We start from the raw sequence: 20,002 nt of genomic DNA on the forward strand, positions 1-20,002 counted from the left end.
TGCTCTTTAAAGCTATTACAAAAGAGGTAGGGTGTAAATCTATGTTTATTAAGGCAGTATCCGCGTGTGTTACACTTCTATAGGCTTGAGGCAGTGTATTACTACAAACATGACAAGTAATTTCACTGAAGCCCTGAAAAAAGTTCTTGGTTGTAAGAATTGCCTGAAAAGCATTCAGCCCAAAACTTACTTAATGTGCACTTGCATCTATAACTTGAGAAGTAGGAACCTCTGTAACTTAAGAAGTAACTTAGACCTCTGTGACTGAGATGGGTCCAGCCTCTTTTAGAAAGAGAAATATTGATACTTTGGCTTTATTTCCTGTAATTTCCAAAGATAAATTTTTGCTTCAGTGTTTGTAATAGGCTTTACAGGTATCTGAGCACAACTGTCCTGTGCCCGTGCTTGATAAGCCTGTGTTACTGGCAACAGCAGACAGAGCAAATAGCTCTGTAAAATCTAAACAAAGCTGAGACATTTGTAGATGTAAAGATAGCTATCATGAACTTATTCATGCTCTAAATTAATAGTTTTTAAAAGCTTAGAGTCAGTTTCAGCTATACAAAAAGAGGTGCTATCAATAATGCAAAATTTTTCTTGAGAATGGATGAAGTTGCTAATGGTGCATCTGTACAACTGTATACATATTCCTGAGGTAATGTGTGCATGTGTGGTATTGGCAAGGCTTGCTGTCACAAAATGGGGGGTACAGGCACTGGAAATATGGAAATAGTCACTGTATTCTATTCAAATCTAGTGTAGGATTTTCATAAAGTTTTAATATCTTATAATAGAGCACCTTTACTATAGCTAAGGAAGCTGGTGAGAAAAGGGATACCATAGGTGTTTCTAAGTAATACTATTGGCTCTAAAGCTGTCTTTAAAAATTTTTACTCCTGACTCTGGAATAAATGCAGATCTGTGGCCATGCCTGAGGATGCTACTGCTTAGGAAGGGCTATACCAGGATGGCCTTGCTGCACCTTGGTATTCAGATCCTGGACTATCTGGGGTCAAGCCTCACTTCTAGAAATATTCTTGCTGCTGAAACTACTGGGGATTAACAATCACATCTTCTCTTTCTTCTGCCATAACTCTCTGATAGCAAAAAAACTCTGCCCAGTTTAGATGTTATTGTTTGATCCTCCACGGGTGGCTATTTCATATTGGGTCTCAGTGTTCCTTAGAAGTAAATTATGACTGCAATAACTGATTTCAGGAGTTAAATTAAAGACCAAAGTGACATCTGCTTCTTTAAAAAAAAAAAAAAAGTCACATAAACGGGATACTCAAGCCTCGTTTCTTAGGGAAAAGTCAGAATCTTCCACCCAAAGCTCCACTCTTAACCTTGACTGAAGCACAGTAGTTCTCAGCCAGGCCCACTATATGGAAAGCAAAGTGGACTGAGGTTGCTGTGATACTAAGCTTTCTTTAAAGCATCTGTTTTATTATTAATATACTTTTAATAGCATCTCTCTGATTGTTTTACAGACTGACTACAACTTAAGTTAATGCTGAGACATTAAAAGCTTGCCTTTTAAATTTTTAACAAGAATAAAAATGTACACAGAGCATGGACTTTGTTGAACTATCTGGATCTGATGTGAAAACAAGCTAATACCATTTCACACTTTGGTTTAAATATTTTATTGGAAGTCACATATGCTTCTGATTTATATTTTTGTGACCATTGTTCCCTAAGTACTCTAAATGCCAGTTAAGTGATCTTTTAGAGGCTTCCAAAAAACTGAGACCAACTAAAATACAGACAGGTGTAACATCACAGGCTTGAAGGACTGCACCACCTCTCAGCTACTGTCAGGGTTTGATGAAAAATGTTGAGTGTGACTCCAGATGTCATGGCTGAATCCAGAAGACTCCAGCTGCCCAGATTTGGGACCTTCTGGGATGACCTGTGCCTTGGGTTTCCTTTGCAGACACCAGAACTGCAAAGCAGGGAGGACATGGCTGGTGCTCTCCAGTGTCTGGAGTGCACATACTGACGGAAGAGCTGGGAAGTGTGCCTACAGTTCCTGACCAAGAGATGGCTCAATGGGTCTAGTATTCCCCTAAAGGGATGCACCAAAGGGCGTGTGTGTGAGTCATAGATGTTCCCAATCTGTAATGCAGAAGTACCAGTTATCCTTTACTACCCCACCAAAAAAAAAAAAAAAAAGCTGAGAATTTATGCACCTGTGACTTGCTCCTGTGGACCTATGACCTTCTCCTATGATTATAGATACAAGGCTATGCCACATCTTATATGTTAACAGAATGATTGACTAGAGAAAGACAATGAGCAAAACCTAAACATTCCGTGCCTTGGCAATCAAATTTTTCTCTGCATGTTAGGTAGAACACAAAGTAGATGCAGGAAACTGAAACAGCTCATTTAATGAGCTTCTTTAGTAAGTTTATCCCCTAAAAACAATTAAAAAACTAGTTTTATTCCCTTCAGAATCTCTATGCAGCTCAGAAAATAGGATGACGTTTGAAAAAAAAGCGAAGTATGGCAGAGAAATAATATGTCTATTGCAGTGAAAACACAGTTATTAACAGAAGTGAGCTTGCTTTCCTTTTCTTTCCTCTTTCCAGCTTGGCTGTAATGAGCAGTGTTCAGAGATCATGGTTTGTTTTACACTGCTGATGAGTCAAGCCAAAAGAGAAGGAGAGCTTCTGAGTTGGGACCTGCAGCAGCTTCCAAGTGTGAGTCATAGTCACTGGGGTGTCCATTCTCCGCATCTTCCGGGAATCACAGAGTCAAGAAGGCTTGTCACAGACATCAGCCCTACCAGGAAGCCCTATTCTAAAACAAGAAATGACAGAGATCAAGGGATGATCAACCAACAGGAGCGCAGAGAGCTGCAAAAGTAACTGAGTTGGAGCTGTGAATACTTAGCTGAGAAGAGATAGTAAATATTATTTGCCCATTTGCTATCACTGTTAAACAAAATGCCTCGAAATACAGAATAAAGGAATCAATAGGAATATGTCAGCTGTGCTCAGCTTCATCCTGGGAAATGAATGAATGAACATATCATGTTACAGAAGAGTGGTGATGTGAAAGGAGTGCGAGTACTTTAGAGGACACGCAGAAAGCCTTCCTATTTCTGATGAGGGATTAGTGGCAGCTACTACCTCTTAGCATAGTCTGGTGCAATCTGATGCAGTTTACACCCTGCTACCAGGTACCCACTAACGTAGTCTCCATGCATTTCATCCTTGAAGACTGAATAATTGGGGGTTTTTTTGTTTGTTTTTACACTATGCCAGGAATCCCAATAGCATTCTTGCACTTTCCCTTAATGATGAGAGCTTGTATCTGTGCCAAGCAATTTGTGATATCATTTGTAGGAGTGGATGCCATACAGAATGTGCTACACTAATGCCTCATCTCAAGCATACCAGTAGTACAGTGACTTTCTTTTAATTAATTATGATGTCAGCTTCGTGTAGGAGGCCAGCTCGCAGCCTGTAAGCCAAACCTCCGGGTTTCTGATCCAGGAAAGAGAATCACACCATGCACAGGCAAGCAGTATTTGATATAGTTATAAAAATTTCCATGAGTTTGCTCTCTCAAGATAGAAACCTGATCAACACTTACGGGAACTTTTATTCCTTGGTGTTACAAGGTCTGGTCTGCACAGGATAATAGGAATGCTGTGCACACAAAGCATGGGAATAAGTCATTAGAAAACCCATTCTGCTGAATGAGATTTAAATTGCCCCAAAATAATTTCTAAGTATTGAAGGTGAATGGGGTACAGGGATGGAGAAAAAAATTAACAAAGTGTTTGGAGATGTTGTTCATTTCTCATAGTTCAGGTGCATCCTACTAGAAAGATCTAAAAAAATTTAGAAATAGCATCCATCAGTCCCCCTGAAATTTGCAGAATCTCACTGGCTTCACACTGGCCCTGGGTGACTGAAGTTCAATTCTGACCCTGCAAAAGTTGGTGAAAATTTTCTCATCTGTTTCAAAGCAGTCAGAATTTCCTTTATAAAGTGTAATTAGGGATGTTGATTCTGTGGCTTCATATGCTGCAAACCACACCTCTCTAGTCTGCTGGGAGGAGTTGTAGGAATGCTTTTCTTTGGAGATAGAGGCTGCACTCATGGGACAAAATGATGCTTTTAGAAAATACTTTTATTTGCAAAAAGGAGTAAAAATTAAAAAAATAAATAAACAAGAAAACCCAACCAACAAACCAGCTCACACACCTGAGTGCAGTGATGCAGCTGGTTCTGGGTTTGTTACCTGGCTCTGAACTCAGGTATAGTTTCTTGGGAAGTTACTCAACATTGCATTTGAGTGCCTTGATGACCACTCTGAGTTTGGGAACTGGGGCCTCTGATTCTCTGGATTCAGCTAGGGAATGCTTATTATCTTGGCAACTCTTTCTGACAGGAGCCATCCCATGAGCCCCACTGGTTTTGCTCTGGTCACCCACTCCTCAGCACCATGACTAAGGGTTACACAGGTGAACCCTCAGGATCGCCTGAAACTCAGTGCCTTAAGTAACTGCCTTTCATTACAAGGGATAATCCCTACAGTATTTCTTAAGCCTCACAGGAAATATAATTACATGGCTAACACTTTTGCCTATTTTTTCCAATATCTGTGTCTCATTGTGATCCCAGAACTCCCCTCTGCTATGAGGTAACATATACCCAGGGACTTTCAGGTGATGAAATGAATGATTTACAAAATCTAGGATTACTCTAAGGCATGTATTTTGTATTCACACTCATCCTTACTTGGAGGTCTTTAAATGGCATATAGCTAACCTCTTCTTTCAGCAATCCAGCAACAATACTCGTTCCTATTTTCAGACAACTTTTATTTAGAAATGACTCCATTTTGAGACAGAAGTAAAAACTCTTCTGCAAAGATTCCTTGATTTCATATGGAGTTACAGTATATCTTCTTTTGCTTGTACACTAAGAAAAATATTTCGAAGACTGTGTGTATTGGTAGTCCCTGATGACAACTGCCATAAAAACATAATTAAGATGGGGAGGATATCATTCCTGTAGTTTGCTATGACGTTTGTAATGTAGTGTAGTTTAGAAAATGTACTGTGGAATATTGTCTGGTGTTCTATTTCAGCAAAGTAAGATGTTCTTACTAAACAAAACTGGTGAGCGGAAATCTTTGCCTTGAGATGAGCTAGACTAGCACCTCTGTTTCCCCAATTAAATCTTACTGCCTCTGCTTGTATTTAGAGGAGCTACCATGACACAAAAGTAGGGTAATTCGTGTTTGAGCCAGGTCTTTTGTCTTACTGTATCTTTTGTGACAAGCACCGTTCTTAGCGCCATTATTGCCAGACAAAGAGATACTGACACTGTCGATAAAGACAGCTTTGCAGGCTCAGCACAGCCAGACTTACTTTGGTGCCCCAGGCCTCTATTAAGAACACTCCAGTGTTACTCTTGTGTTTGCAGCTGGCATACCCTTCTTGTTATTTGCTTTGTTCTCCTTTAAGCTGGGGTTAAAAAGGTGCCGTATTTCCTTATTACTTTGCATTTCTCAATGTTGTCACACTCCGCAGTCAAAAAGCACGCAAAACCTCAAAAGAATCCACCTCCTCGGACTGAGATTGAGCTTAAAGGTCAAACGGTCAATTATGTGCCTGCAGCAACCCATTGGGCAATTTTCCAGTTAGTAGGTACATCCACTTTCACAGTGTCTGAAATTCAGCGGGGCCAATGTACACCGCATAAATAAAAAGCTAAGGGATGCTCTGGGAGATAAGAATTTGTCTTTTATAAAGGGAAGACACCAAAGAAATGGCACAGGAAAGGGAGTGGTCTGTACCGAGATAAGAATTGCTCCTTCATTTTTTCTCCCACTACTCCAGAAAGACAGAAACTTCTTTAAATGAAGGAAAAAGTCTGGAGAATTCTCATTTAGCAAAACGGCAAACAACCCTGGACCCAACCCTGTATTTATGTAAACATGGAAATGACTTGGAAAAGAAGTGTTAGGTCACAGGTTTGGAAATTAGAACATTGGATATTATGATTTTGGGCATCAGTAGGGTAGAAGATTAGGATATTAGCATGGCAGTGAAAGTAAGTCTGTTCCTTGCAGTAGAGTTTCTGGTGCTGTATTTAATGTGATTTTAGATGTGCCAAGTATTGGTGCTTCCAGCAATTTTCTCTTGGGAGACTGTTCTACAGCCTAATAATTATCACTCTGAGGCAAACAGTCTCTTTGCTCTTCCCTGCCCTTGCCAGCTGAATGCTATCTAGCAACGCACTTCAGCGAGCTCTGTGTTCTGTGTTCAGGTGTCTTTGTGGGTCCTTAAAGATGCTCTTGATTTGGTGAAGTCCCCTTGTGTTTAGGCTCAAGTAGGAGGCATTTCCAACACTTTTTTTTCTTTCCCCAGGATATGCTCTACTTACTATTTTCCAAGTCCTTTTGAATGGCAATTGAACGGCCTGCTCAGTTTAACTGAGTCACCAGCATGGATAATGCCCAGGATATGCAGACGATTGTTAATGATGTGCTGACTCCACAAAACCATTGTATCTTAGGAAGTGGAAGAAATCCTATCCCTTTTAATAAAGGGCAGCCTGCTTTTTACACTTTTGTACAAGTTGTTGATCAAGACATTGGTCTTCGTATGCCTCTGTGAATTCTCAGGAATCATCCCAGATATTCAAGAACAGGAACTTAATTCAAAAGCAAGAACAGTCAAAACACATTTTCATGGGTGCTGCTTTGCTTATAGAAGTGTGCGATTTCTGTTTTGTCAGCTTTAAATTGTTTGCATTCTTGTGCTTATGGTCTGCTTTTCTAGGTCGACAGAAATAACACACTTAGTATTAGTGAGTTGATCTTAGATAAATTTTACAGGATAGGAGCTGGACCAGTGTCTTCTGGGATACTGCTGCCACGGTAATTCTCTTAATGTCATAAATAGATTACATAGGCTTCTTAGACTATAAAGGTTTATATGCTTGGGAAGAATAATCAAATGGGTATATCTTACTGTAAACAAAAGTGGTTTACATATTTATCATAACAATAAACTATTAATAATTTAATCACAAACTCATTTTGTTACACCATAATTTTTATATCATCTGTGCTACCACTGTTTACATTTACTTCCTATGTATCTTACCTTTAAAATTAAATACAAATTTTAGAAATCCAGGTACAACTGAGGAAGCAAGGCAGACAACTTCTTTTAACATCAGGTCAAAAAAAGAACAGCAAACATCAGGCAGTCCTACAAGATTTTAAACCCTCATGCAATTTGAATGTCATCTTAATGATGATACAAGCTTTGCCTATCATCTTACTGATCATACTCTTAGTATTTCCTTTCTTGCTTTTCAGAATGGTGGCACTTTTTTCCACATGTGGCTAAGTCTGTGCTGGCCTGCCAAGTCAAATAAGCTCCTGAAGCAATATCTGAAGATATTTTTGAAGATGTTTTAACGATAATGACCTGAAAAGATTTTTTGGCATTCAGCTATACCAAATGTGTTGTGCAAATTCAGCCCCAGATTTTCATTCGTTCCCTCACCACACTGAAAGTTGCACTGAAGCTGCAGTGAACTTTCACGTGCCCAGATTTATCAAACCACAGTAATTACCACCCATGTACTTCAGTTCTTTGACCCGCACTCTGTGGTCAATTAATAAATTGACAATCTGTTAGGCTGTTTCACACTGGGATTGAGTAAGGATGACAAGGAAAGGGCCCTACATCAGTGGTTTCCTTTCAAAGTACACTTAAATACCATCAAATCCACAATCAATGGCAACACACACACATGTTTAACAAAGCTTTTAACCTTTTAACCATCAGGCCATCTGCCTTTCAAGAAATATTGCTCTTGGTTCAAACAGCAAAGCAAGGGATTGTATACATCCTACAGGCTCTTATGACTGGAATCTGTAGGTGAGTGAAGCCCTGGGAATCTCTTCAACTGCCCCATCCCCTCTCAGGTAAAAAAAAAAAAAATTGTAGGGACTACTATGCAAGAGCCATCCCATGAAACAAATGCAGTCAAGACACAGTCTGATAAATAGTGATGGGAAGGAAGGCTAAACTGGGTTTCAGTGACTCCTCCTGAGCCTCTCCAGCAGAGCTGATGTGGGTGTGGGTATATACATAGCATGAAGTCAGACGTGAGACCCTTTTCCTTAAAGAAGGGATGGAAGACAAACCACTACTGTTTTTGAACATAAGCACCTTAGCGTCCAAGCCTAGTCACACCAGCAGCAGCAGCAAAGCCAGAGACACCTGTCCCTGGCTTGGTGGAAGCCCTGTAGCAGCAGCAGGATGTAGACTGGCCTAGACACTGGGGATACCAAAAATGAAAGAGAGAGTACATCCAACTGTGAGTAACCTGTATCTGCATTAAAGGGCAAAACCAGGACATAAATTGGGTTCAGCCACGTGTGAACCATGACTATAGAAAGTTATTCTTAGCTACAAAATACCTGGGTAATCCCTGGCTGATGTGACTGCATAAAACTCTGATGAGGCACAGTTGTGTGCCAGGAAGAAGAATGTTGCAGAGGACGTGTCTTGTCCTGACTATAGGAGCTATAAGAAAATGCTGCACCACAAGAATTGTGGGATTTTGAACACTGGTGAGCAGAGTACAGGGGAAGAAGGGATTACAGGAGTGGGCTACATGAGCTTTAGGGCTAGATGCTGGATGGATTTCAGAACCGGCTTGGCTTCCTGAGGGTATATGATGTCTTCAGCCATTGATCAGGAGAGGGTGAAGGATTTGAGTAGCTGGGATTCAGCAGAAAAAATCCAATCAATTACTCCAAAAGCATCAAAGCCCCCAAGGGCAGGTACTAAAGGCAAAACCAAGGCTGAATTCAAGGGAGGTGTGTGTCTTGGGAAACAGACACTTAGTGTTGTTGTTCAACAGCTGCACAGTTGACAAAGTAGTTCCACTACACATAGACATGCTGAAGAAACAATCATCTGCTTGGATCAAGAAGAAAACTAAGTGCTACTGGCTATTAGTCAATGAAATTAACCTTGTAGATATACAAACTGTATTGGAGTATGATAGACTTGAAATTGTGGGGGATTTTGCTCACTATTGTTCTGGAGAATGCTCTTCCAAGCCTTTTACACTTAATTGACAGAAAGAAAAGATGGCGAAGGCTGGTAATCAAGAAATGTCTTTTTGCTGGACAGTCTGATCAAGGAGTCAAGGTAGTTTTGTCTGTAGTGATTGTAATCTCTAAATATTTACAGGAACATCAACGGATTTCCCCAATGGATCATTCAAAGGCAAAAATCCATCCAGGATCGGTATCCACTTAAATATACTTATCTGGAATAAAACCTTCCACATCTAGATAGTCACCTTGTAGTCAGTAGAGAGACAGACACTTTCAGGACATGATCTATCTGACCTATTCAGACATTACTGTAGGATGAGGTATGTCAGGCATTGTCCATTTCTCCCTATTAAATATAAAAGGAACATAGAGTGATGCTGTGAAAGTGTACATGTAATCAGATGAATCCTGCCACTAAAGTCTGCTTCTGTTGCTAAGGAAAATTTATCTCCTTCAGAAGATGATTGTTCTTCAGGAGAGGTCTTCAAAACAAGATTAAAATGGGCACAGTTAAGAAAGGCTGTGTTTGTTTGATATCAACAGGTTTAAAACTTCTGGCTTGCTTTCAGCTTCTTTTCTAGGTGCAGGACCACATTTCTAACAAAAACAGAGAATTCTTGCTGCAGAGGCGAGGCAAACAGAAGTAACCAGTGGTAGTTGTGAGGAATAAGTTAAACCTGTGTAATGCAGACTTCATCTCTTAGGTGTGGGGAGCAATACATCCACAGTAGGTGTTCCCATTTCCCTGTCACAGGCTGAGTTCATCTCCTGTTATTTCATCTGCTTGTATCTTCATCTGGGATGGGCTGAAATCCCTGAAATAGCTGTAGAGATAAAAGATCTGGCAAACACCTGAGAAATGCTGATGATGTGCCACTGGCATTGGCAGTTACTCCATGCATATATTCGTATTTACCTAAAAAGTTTAGGAGAAGGCCTATGACATGAGTGAGGTGTGGTACCTGACCGTAGAGGCCCAGGAAGAAAGAGAAGCCATTAAGAGGTACTTCTGGCAGGAACAGATCCCAGAGAGCATTGCCTATGTAAATAACAAGTAAAAGCACCAGTGTCTGAAGAGAGAAGGTGCTCTTCAGGTAGGATGAGTAATGAAACTGCAAATGATGGAGGAAAAACAAGTTTAAATGCTTTATATTGGCACCCTCAATAGAAGGTCCTGAATTTCCTCTGCAAGTTGCCACCAGTAGAAAGGTTACTAAAATCCATTTGGAAGGAGTGAAACATCCTAAGATGCAGGGATCCAGCCAAAGAGCTGGAGCAGCTGAGTCATTAAGTGGAAAACAGTGCTTGGAAGGGCCATTGAGGCTGGCCCATGGCAGGTTCTCAGACATCTGCTGAGTTCAATCTGCTAGTGGACAGAGAAAGACTGAGCCATCACTCTTGGTTTATGTGAAATTAGTCTAACCCAAAGACCAATGAAGTCAGGGAGACATGATGATGGAAAGATGGACATTTGGGTCTGTCCTTAAAAAAGGGAACACAATTAACTGGAATGCAGATTTTCATTTTAGGTTTTGAAAGTGTTAGCATAAACTATGGCAAAAGAAAGCAAACCTTAATCTTCAATTTGCATTGACAGAGGTGAGTAAGGAGGACCCAACCCTTTCCTTTCCTTTCTCCTTTTTTGCTCTGTAATTCTTGGATGAAATATTCAAGTGAAAAATATATTTAATGAAAGTTCAGGCATCCACATACAATTTGAAAAAAAAAAATGCAAATGGGAACCGAAAAAAATAAAATATTTTGGGCATGAATAGAGTAAATTAATGAGAATTTTCATACATTTAGAAAAGATATTCCCTACAAAAACCTCAAGCAAATTGCACTGAAAGTAGACATCTACTTTTGCTGCATTGTCAGTTCAGGCTAACAGATGGAACATAAGGCCAAGGCTAAAAAGCAAACAGCAATGCTCAAACAGCATTTAACTGCTGAGGACTAAGCTGTGCAGGATAGATAAGCTTCAGTTAAGGCAATAGGAATCTTTCACTGACTTCAGTTTCAGGACCTAGGCTGTAAGGTGAATTCACCTTAAATGAATGTGAATACTGTTAACAGTCAACAGACACTGCTTCCTGTGCTGAATTGTACATAATGTGCTTCATGCAATAAGGCTGGCTGCTTGTGGGAGGCAGCTGGACACTGCCTTTGCTAGATATTTGGAGAAGATACCAAAAATACTGAGATTAGTTTATGCTAACACTTTCAAAACCCAAATGTTCTCAGATTGTGAACTTTTAATGACATTCTCTGTGAACAGAAGGGTAAGTATCAGCTCTTTCTTTGATCCAGATGTTGCCAAGCCACAAGGCAATGCTGTTTGTTTGAACTTCAGAAAACTGACACCAAATGATGCCTCTGTCTTAGCTGGACATGACAGTGTGAAGAACCAGTGTTATCTGAATCTTGTGAAAAGGATTAAGAACCAATGATGATGGTACAGCTTAAAATGTCTCCTGCTCCGTGTGGTTGCTGTGGGAAACCGAGTGGAAGTACCATAGAAACCCACAGAATATTATGTAAGAGAATCCCTCATGCCCTGTAACCAAATCTGGGTGTTGCTGGTAGGAAAAGGCTCCAGGGGAGATCAGAAAAAGATCACAATAACTTGGTGGCCAGCAAAGGACGCAGAAAATAATCAGCAAGGGAGTGGTTTTATCCATAGTTGAGGGGGGGGAGAAAGTGAGAGAGAGCAGGGTGGGAAAAAGTATTAATCAAAGGGATCTACATAGCTTCCACTCTAGACTAAATCCTGAAATCAAGCGTGAAGAGGAAAGCCTCCAGATGATAGCAGAGTGGCTTAGCAGCAAACTTGTCAATATGTTTTCTCAAGTCAGGCCAGAGGGTGGCAAGGAATTTTGTCAGCATCAAGAGATGATTTCATAACCAGGGGGAGAAGACAGACATTTTCTCAGAATAGAGTATTTTACTGTTCTGTAAAGGTCTTTTATAATAACTCTCCTGTTTTCCTCTTGCTCATTCTTAAAAATAGTTAATATCATGTAATGTCTTCTATTGTATAGAAGCTGTCCAAGCACGTGTAGAATATCAGTGGACACAGGCAGACAAAAGGAAAAAGAAACTGCTAACAAGTACTAAATTTACATAGTATCATCTCTAGTATGAATATTCTTAATTTAACAAAAGAAAAAAAAAAAAAGAAGAATGCTCCTGTATACATGATTTTCATATGGAAGGAGATTAGATTTACCAAGCCATTCACAGTATATTATCCATAAGATAAGTGGAAGAACTACCTCCACTTACAGCCACGGTACTGACCACCGGGATCGCTCAGTCCTAAATTGATCAGTTGGAAACTATTTATTTCTGACCTTCTAGGTCTCTACTAGTTTGACTGCTTATCTCTGCTCATGGCTGTTATCTATGCCATTTTGAGAAGATGCATGCTCAGACATCGTCAGTAGTTTTGGAACAGTATTACTGTGTAGTGCCTGTGCCATCAACAATAAGCATAGCTGTACAAGCAATATTTTCCCTTGGAGAAACAAGCCTTATAATGAGATTTGACCTCAGTTTGAATGAGTCACTAGCATGGCCATGACAAGTGTATCTGCATCATAAATGAAATGATTTCTATCTTGAGCAATGAACTACAGCGCTTTCTTTCTTCAGGTCAGTGTATTGCATTCTATTGGCCTAGAAGGACAAGGAGTCAAAAATCATGTTCGCCTCTCACTTGAAATGATCTTAACCCCATAATCATGAGCAATGCACATTCATGATATGTAGTCTATGTGAATGGGGAATGATAAATAATGAGAGTAGCAGTCACTCAGTAACTTCTGATGCCAACTGAAGTTGGCTTGCAATGTTCCTATAGCTAAGTTTTCAGATTATTTCTGATCCTTTTAATTAGTGTACTGGAGACTGGGTTTCCGGTAGTCTTTTTTTTCCTTCTTTTTCACTGATTACTGTAAACGAGGATTCAGAACATCATCAGCTATCACGGCCAAAAAACTCTTACTGTTTGGACTGCTTTTCTGTCTGTCAGATTTTTATTATGTCATTTTATGTTGGCATTTTCCACCCGTTGAACCCTTGTAATCAGAAAGACAACAAAATATGTGTGTGCAAACAGGCATACAGACAGACAGCTGGATTATCTGAGGGAGAAACAATTTCTGTGAACTGAACAAGTCCATGCATTTGATACAAACTTAACTTGAACAAATACTGTTTGACAAAACCAGCAAAACAGAACATTAGAGCTGACCAGCTGGTTTGGGATTCTGGTTGCTGCTGTCTTACTGGTAAACACACCATTTACGTTTGCTGTCAGAAGGTGTCCAGAAGGCGGTAAATGGATAGTTGCAGAATCAACAAGCTGCCCTCTTTGGCTGGCTGCAGAGATACTCAGAAGAGTGGTGGATAAAATAGACTGAAGTAGGGGTAGGAGCTTGCAGTGACACAGAGAGGAGGCGATCAAGCACGGGGTGGAGGAAGTAACCCTTTTCAAGCCCTTGTTCTAGTTTTACCACCTTCGGGATGATGATTGCTCTCATAGCATTACCAGAAAGATACTTGTGGAGTCCTGCCAGCCAGAAAAAAAGACTGCTGCCTTGGACTTAGGCAGCAGAAAAGGGAGATCCATGCTCCTTGCAATCATTACTTTTACTGCACCCTCAAAAAAATTTTTTTTTATAAATGAGGAGGGTCCTTCCCTTCACCCTATGATGTGATTGCTTATTGATGAAAAGAAAGTAGTGCTGCTCTCGTACCAAACAAACATGACCGATGGCTACCAGGAACTCTGTGATTAGTATCTCCAGCCATCAGACAGACATAGACTATGGGCCAAGAGGCTGGGCAAAGTGCCTTGCCGTCATTAGGTCATGGGGGAGGCCACAGCTTTGAAACCCTGTGAGGATATGAAAAGTGACACTCTGCGGCGTGAACAGTCCCCCTGGAAGAGTGATTGTACTTGTAAGGAGGTCCCAGGTAGACATCTCAGGCAATATCGAATTAGACATCTCAGGCAATATCGAATTAGACCCAGCCATTAGACCCTCAAGCCCTCATTTAATTCCTTGTTTATTAGAAACATGGTGGTTACAGTTAACTTCTCCTTCCCCCTTCTTCCCTCTTTCCTCCTTCCCAAAATAAAGAGGTGTGCTAATTTTCTTCAGCACAAGGTGGCAGGATTCAGCTTCACTTTAAAACCAATAAGCGCTGAACAGTGCTTGAAATAGGTAAGGTAAAAACGCTTCTATTATTCAGTACTGCAAAATCAGCGATGATCAAGTAGCTAGATAAATCTGCAAATAGGTGGAACACTGGAAATAACAAAAGCCAGGCTAGGACAGTCAGAGAGTGCCTCATCTTTGGAGGAAATTCAAAAAAGGGCTCTGTGGAAGCCAATTTTTGTCATTGCGGGAAAAGATGTGGGAGCTCTGGGAGGAGAGGCAAGCACATATCATAGAATCATAGAATCATAGAATCGTTTAGGTTGGAAAAGACCTTTAAGATCATCCAGTCCAACCATTAACCTACACTACCAAGTCCACACTAAAACAATCGAGGGTAGACTAGACTAAACCATGTCCTGAAGAACAGTTATTAGCCCAGCAGATGCTGGAGATTTGAGTTCATATGCTTGCTCTGGGTCATGGTGCAGCCATGTGCCTCTGACCATAGTTCTAGCTTGAATGCAAGAAAATCTTCACGTGGCAAGTTTCATGGGAACCAGGATATTTCTCTGGAAAACAAAAGGTTTCTGATAAAAACAGGAGTTCCTGTAGCTGTCCAAGCTCTCCCTCTTGTAACAGCTAAAAATCCCCAAACTGTAAGCGAAATGTAAGCAGTTTATTTCTACACAGTTTTGGTAAGACTGGTCTTTCTGTATGCACTCCTTCGGACAGGATAGGATACCCCAGTACACACACAAATCACGTGACCCTTACCTTTTCCCAGACTCTGTTGTATAATTTCTTATTCCCCCACTGAAATAACAGTACTCTCACAGGGATTCTTCAAGTTTTGAGCTACTGCCTCTTTTGCAGAAACCCATGTTTGCATCTTTTCAGATATTTACTATAATTTTTGTGCTATGATACAAAGATAATTTATGTACAGTGTATGAGTTACAGTTTCAGAGTGATCAAACTCAATTTCAGGATAGTAATTTCAAGAAAACACTCTGAGTATTTCAGCATCTTCAGGTTTTGCTTCTAATACCTTCAGATGAACGTGCCTTCATAACTTTATCTATGGCAATAAAAAACATGAGCAAAGAAATAGTGTATTGCAAGGGAACAGAATCTCTGGGAGGTCGTTAATTTGTTTTCACCTACCTAAGGCAAATCTGACTCTACTTACCTGCTCCAGAGACATGCTCCCTTCACCTGCTCTGAGAAGGCTCTATTGCTCAAGATTCCAGTGTTCTCCAAGGTGATCTATTTATCGTGCTTAACTGTCTTTTCCATACAAAAGTTTTTGTAATGTAGAACATGAATCTTCCTTGCTGTAAATCAAGAGCATTACTTATTGTCCTATCCCATAGACAAGGAAGAAATTTATTACCTGTCCCTTTGCATACCCTTCCACATATTTCAGGAGCATTACTGCACTTCTCTTCAGTCTTTCACACACTGAAGAAAGCTAGTTCTTTCAATCTTGACTCAGAGTTCATATTTTCTAGCCCTCTGATCACACTCTGTAGCTTTATTCATATTTTCAAGTCTCTGTTCTAGTTTTGCCACTTTCCGGATGATGTTTGCTCTCACAGCATTACGAGAAAGATACTTGTCTCCATTGGTTTAGTTGTGGCTCTCCTTTAAGTAATGGTTCATAGCAAGTATTCGAGCAGTTCTTTCCTACTTTCTTTAATCTGTGAGAAAACCATAGAAGAATGGTGTTACCTTTGTAAATAAAACTTACCTATGTAGAAATAAAGTCACAACTTATCGCAGCAATTCGTTATACAGCCATCCTTTTGTAACTCTCAAATTAAAAGACTCAAAGCATCTAGCTGTGCCTATTGAAAGAGCTGCTGTTTCCCCCAGTAGGCCAGCAATGGTATTTCTTGGTGGAATATTCCCTAGCTTTCATTTTGGCAACTTTGGTTGCCTTAGCATACTACCCTTTCAGTTTGTTATCCTCCCACATTCTGCATACCCCCCACACCCCCACCCCCCCCCCCCCCCCCAGTCTGTTTCAATTATATACTAATTTTAGGGGGGAAATAAAGCTTTAACAAAATTTGGTATTTTACCAACATGTTTTCACACCTGGCCATTTTTGGCATTGTCACACAGAAGTCTATGTGGGTAAGTCCCAACCCTTCTAAGAAATGATTACTGTACAACTCACCAACACCCTTGTGAGAAATATCTTTGAGTTGCAGAAAATACAAACTGATGTTTACCGCAACAGGTGATAATACCCCTTTCCAGCATATGCTCTAGTGTTATCTAACACTTACCTGCAGCCTTATGAATTCAAGGTCTTACCTACAGAACTTTACTCTTCCAACACTTTTGAAATATCTAATTAGCCAGTCTGAAAGTTCTTTGACAACTTCTGCTTCACAGAATCACAGAAAATAGAGATATGTCTGTGAAGTAATAAAGCCCACCATGTGCCCATATATCATTAGAAAACTGTGAGCTTATTGTCATAAAATCACTAGGAGTATTATGATGAGTATTTATTGCCTGAAAGAGCTGATGTCTTTGCATTCATCGAGGAGAGAGAGAGGGGGAATTAAGCAAGTTTTTCAAAGTTGTAAGCAGACTTGGCTGGAGGACAGTAATGCAGGTTTTGCAGCAAACTTTCAAGGTTTCAAAATTTTACTTCTGTCCTGCATTAGAGACCTTTCTCAACTTTTTTTTGAAAATGGAATCATATTGCAGTTTACGCTATTAATTTTTCTGCTTCTCATTTTCTCTTAAACACTTTCCTCCAAATCTTTTAAAAATCCCAAACTATTTTGCCCCTAGAAAATTTTTCTACGCAATTTTTATCTGACTTGCTATCCTTCTATAAATATTTCTGTTCAGAGAAATATTTTATTTTTAAGCTATTAGTGCCATTTTTTTCCAATTTTGTATTACTTGTAGACAAAATGCCTTGTGCTTGAATAATGTTTTTTACGGTCCTTCCATGTTTTTATGGTGCATCATGTAGCCTTGTTATTCCTTGGGACTCTCTTGATCTCCCTTGTGTTTTATTTAGAAAGGATAAAGTGCTGAACTTGGTAAGGAGGAGACATATTCTGAGTAGAAGAAATGTATCTATACAACAATTTTACTTGAATTTCAAATAAATTTGGTTTAAATATAATAGCATGATTGACAATATTTTCAGTTGCATCTCTTTATCTAGTCTTCACTCATTGGCTTATAGGAAGGTATAAATCAGTGTGTCAGCTAGGTATGGCTATGACTTTATGAGTAGGATGATCTTTGAGAGCAAAAACAGCCCTGCCTGTGACTGTGTCAGGCCTACAAATGGACCCAGTAAGAACTGGATTTTTCTGCAGCCCAGGCAAATGCAAGAAGAACGGAGTGTGCTTTCAATTAATAAGTGCCACATCAAATTGATTCCTGAGCATTTTCTAACAGTCTATTGACAACTTGCTCTGTACCTTTGCGACAAAAATTCTGTAACCTTTCTTTAATTCACCCTCATTCACTCCTTTCAAAATAGTCAGCGCAGGTAATGAGATAAGAAAGGACGGTCAGCATCTGTGGATGTAATGGTGCAAGGGTAGGTAAACAGCCTGCCAACCCAAAACAAGGACTGCCTGCCATTTACCGGGACAGAAGGAACACGGTCTCAGAAATGGCAAGGCAGGAACATCATTTCCAGGCCCAGTTTCCCAGACCAGCCGCTCTTTGCACCTGCGAGTATGTGATGTAGGTACGTACGTAAGTCAGACCTGCCTCAACCTCGGTGCACGGAACCGGCAACCCCTTGCCCCTCCCCCCCCGCCCCCCCCGCAAAGCTGGACCTGTACTGGTGCATGGGGCGGTCGGGGGTTGATTACCCCCCCGGCTAATTGCAGGCGCTCCCCCCGGGCCGGGGCCGGGCCCGCAGGGAGCGGGGCGCGGTGCAGGGCGGCGGCGGGACGCGCGGTGGCGCCGGCGGAGCGCCCATTGCCGGGCACTGCGGCGGGCTCCCCCGCACCGCCACCGCACCGCATCCCCGGCCGCCGAGCTGTTAAGGGAAGGACGAGGCGTTTTGGGGAAAGAACAAGGCCGTTTAGGGTCGCTCATCCGCCGCCTCCCGGGGCTCTTGCAACAGCCCCGTTTACCACCCGGTGGCGAGGTCCCGCCCGGGCGGGGATGCCCAGTGCCCCTCGGCGAGGTGTCCGTCCCCGACCGGCGCCCGGCGGGCCGGCAGGTCCGCACCGACGGCGGGGCGCTCCCCATCCCGCGGGGTGCGGATCTGCGTGTGTCTGCCTGTGCCTGCGTGTGCGTGTGTACGCGCGTCTGAAGGCTCAGGCGCAGACCGCCTATTGGTATCTCCTCTTCAGCACCCTCCCTTCTCTCCCCCTCCCCCCTCCCTTGTTGCTTTTGTCTTTTTTTTTTTTTTTTTTTTTGGATTTCAGGCTCATTTTGTGGAGTTTCTGCCCCTCTCTGCGTCAGTCCCACGTCACTTCGCCGGCAGCTCCCCGGCTTGGGCTGGAGCAGGAGCCGGGGCTGCTTTATTATCAGCTGGAGGGAGGAGGAGACGGTGCGTAAAGCGGCGAGCACGGCGCCCCGAGCCCCGCCGCCGCCGCCGCCGCGGGCTGCGCCTCCCTCCCCGCCCGCCCTCCCTCCGGCGGGCAGCGGCCGCCCGAGCCCCCGCAGGTAGGAGCGCAGCCTCCGCCACCTGCCCCCGCCGCTCCCCGCGTTTTGCAGCATCATCGGGAGCCGCCGCGGGGGCAGGAGGCGCCGCTGTCCGCCCGCCCGCGGGGCCGGGGGCAGGTGCCGCGCCGCGCCGCCGGCCCGCCTCGCCCCTCGCCGCCCCGCTCCCGCCGCAGCGCCCGGCTCCGGCTCCCGCCGCCCCGCCGAGCCCCCGGGCGGGCAGCGCCGCGGGGCGGCTGCGGCTGCGGCTGCGGCTGCGGCTGCGGCTGCGGCTGCGGCGCGCCCATGTGAGCCCCGGCCGCCGGGTGCCCGCCCGCGGCGCGGAAGGCTGCGCAGCCTGCGGCCGTGCGCCCCGGCAGCAGCGGCGGCGGGAGCAGGGGGCGGCCGTCGGGGCAGCGCTGGAGTGAGCGGGGGCGGCATGGTGTCCTGGCGGCGGAGGCCGGGGCCCGGCCTGGCGCGGCTGTGGGGCTTGTGCTGCCTGGTGCTGGGCTGCTGGCGGGGCGCGCTGGGCTGCCCCGCGTCCTGCCGCTGCAGCTCCTGGCGGATCTGGTGCGCGGAGCCGGCGCCGGGCATCGCCTCCTTCCCCGTGCCGCAGCGGAGCGCCGAGGGCGAGAATGTCACCGAGATGTGAGTACGGCCCGGGCCCGGCCCGGCCCCAAGCCCGGGCGCGGGGGCGGCGGGACGGAGCGGCCGGGGGACGCGGCGGGAGGGGGCGGCGGGCGGCGGGCAGCCGCCCCGCGCCCAGAGGCACTTGCTCGGCGGGCGGGTGGGGTGGCTGGAAGCCGGAGAGCCCGCTGTGATTTGAGGCTTTCCCGGAGATGCCGCTGCGAGCCCGCGCCGGTGGTGAACCCGCGGTGCCCGCGATGCGGGAGCCGGGCAGCGGGGCGGGAGGTCGGCGCGGGGGTCGCCGCGGCCGCTGCGGGAGCGCCGGGCAGCCGGGGAGCCGCCTCCGGCCCCCGCCTCTGCCCAGACCTCACCTCTGCGGCGGCAGCAGATCTGGAAGCGGGGTGTGTGTGTTATTCTGTTTATTTTTATTTTTTTTTTTTTTTTACTTTCGC

General features: G+C 43.5%; 1 protein-coding gene across 2 annotated transcripts in view; it reads left to right on the plus strand.

Annotated features, from left to right (window-relative positions):
• The first annotated feature begins 19,362 nt into the window (after nt 1-19,362).
• NTRK2 (neurotrophic receptor tyrosine kinase 2) overlaps nt 19,363-20,002 on the plus strand; it is a 202,823-nt gene continuing 202,183 nt past the window's right edge. For both annotated transcript variants that reach the window (XM_075725955.1, XM_075725956.1), the window contains exon 1: nt 19,363-19,571. In XM_075725955.1, the coding sequence (XP_075582070.1) occupies nt 19,363-19,571 (209 nt within the window). The remainder of the gene's footprint in view (nt 19,572-20,002) is intronic.

The sequence above is a fragment of the Pelecanus crispus genome, chromosome Z, assembly GCF_030463565.1.
Source record: "Pelecanus crispus isolate bPelCri1 chromosome Z, bPelCri1.pri, whole genome shotgun sequence".
Taxonomy (NCBI): domain Eukaryota; kingdom Metazoa; phylum Chordata; class Aves; order Pelecaniformes; family Pelecanidae; genus Pelecanus; species Pelecanus crispus.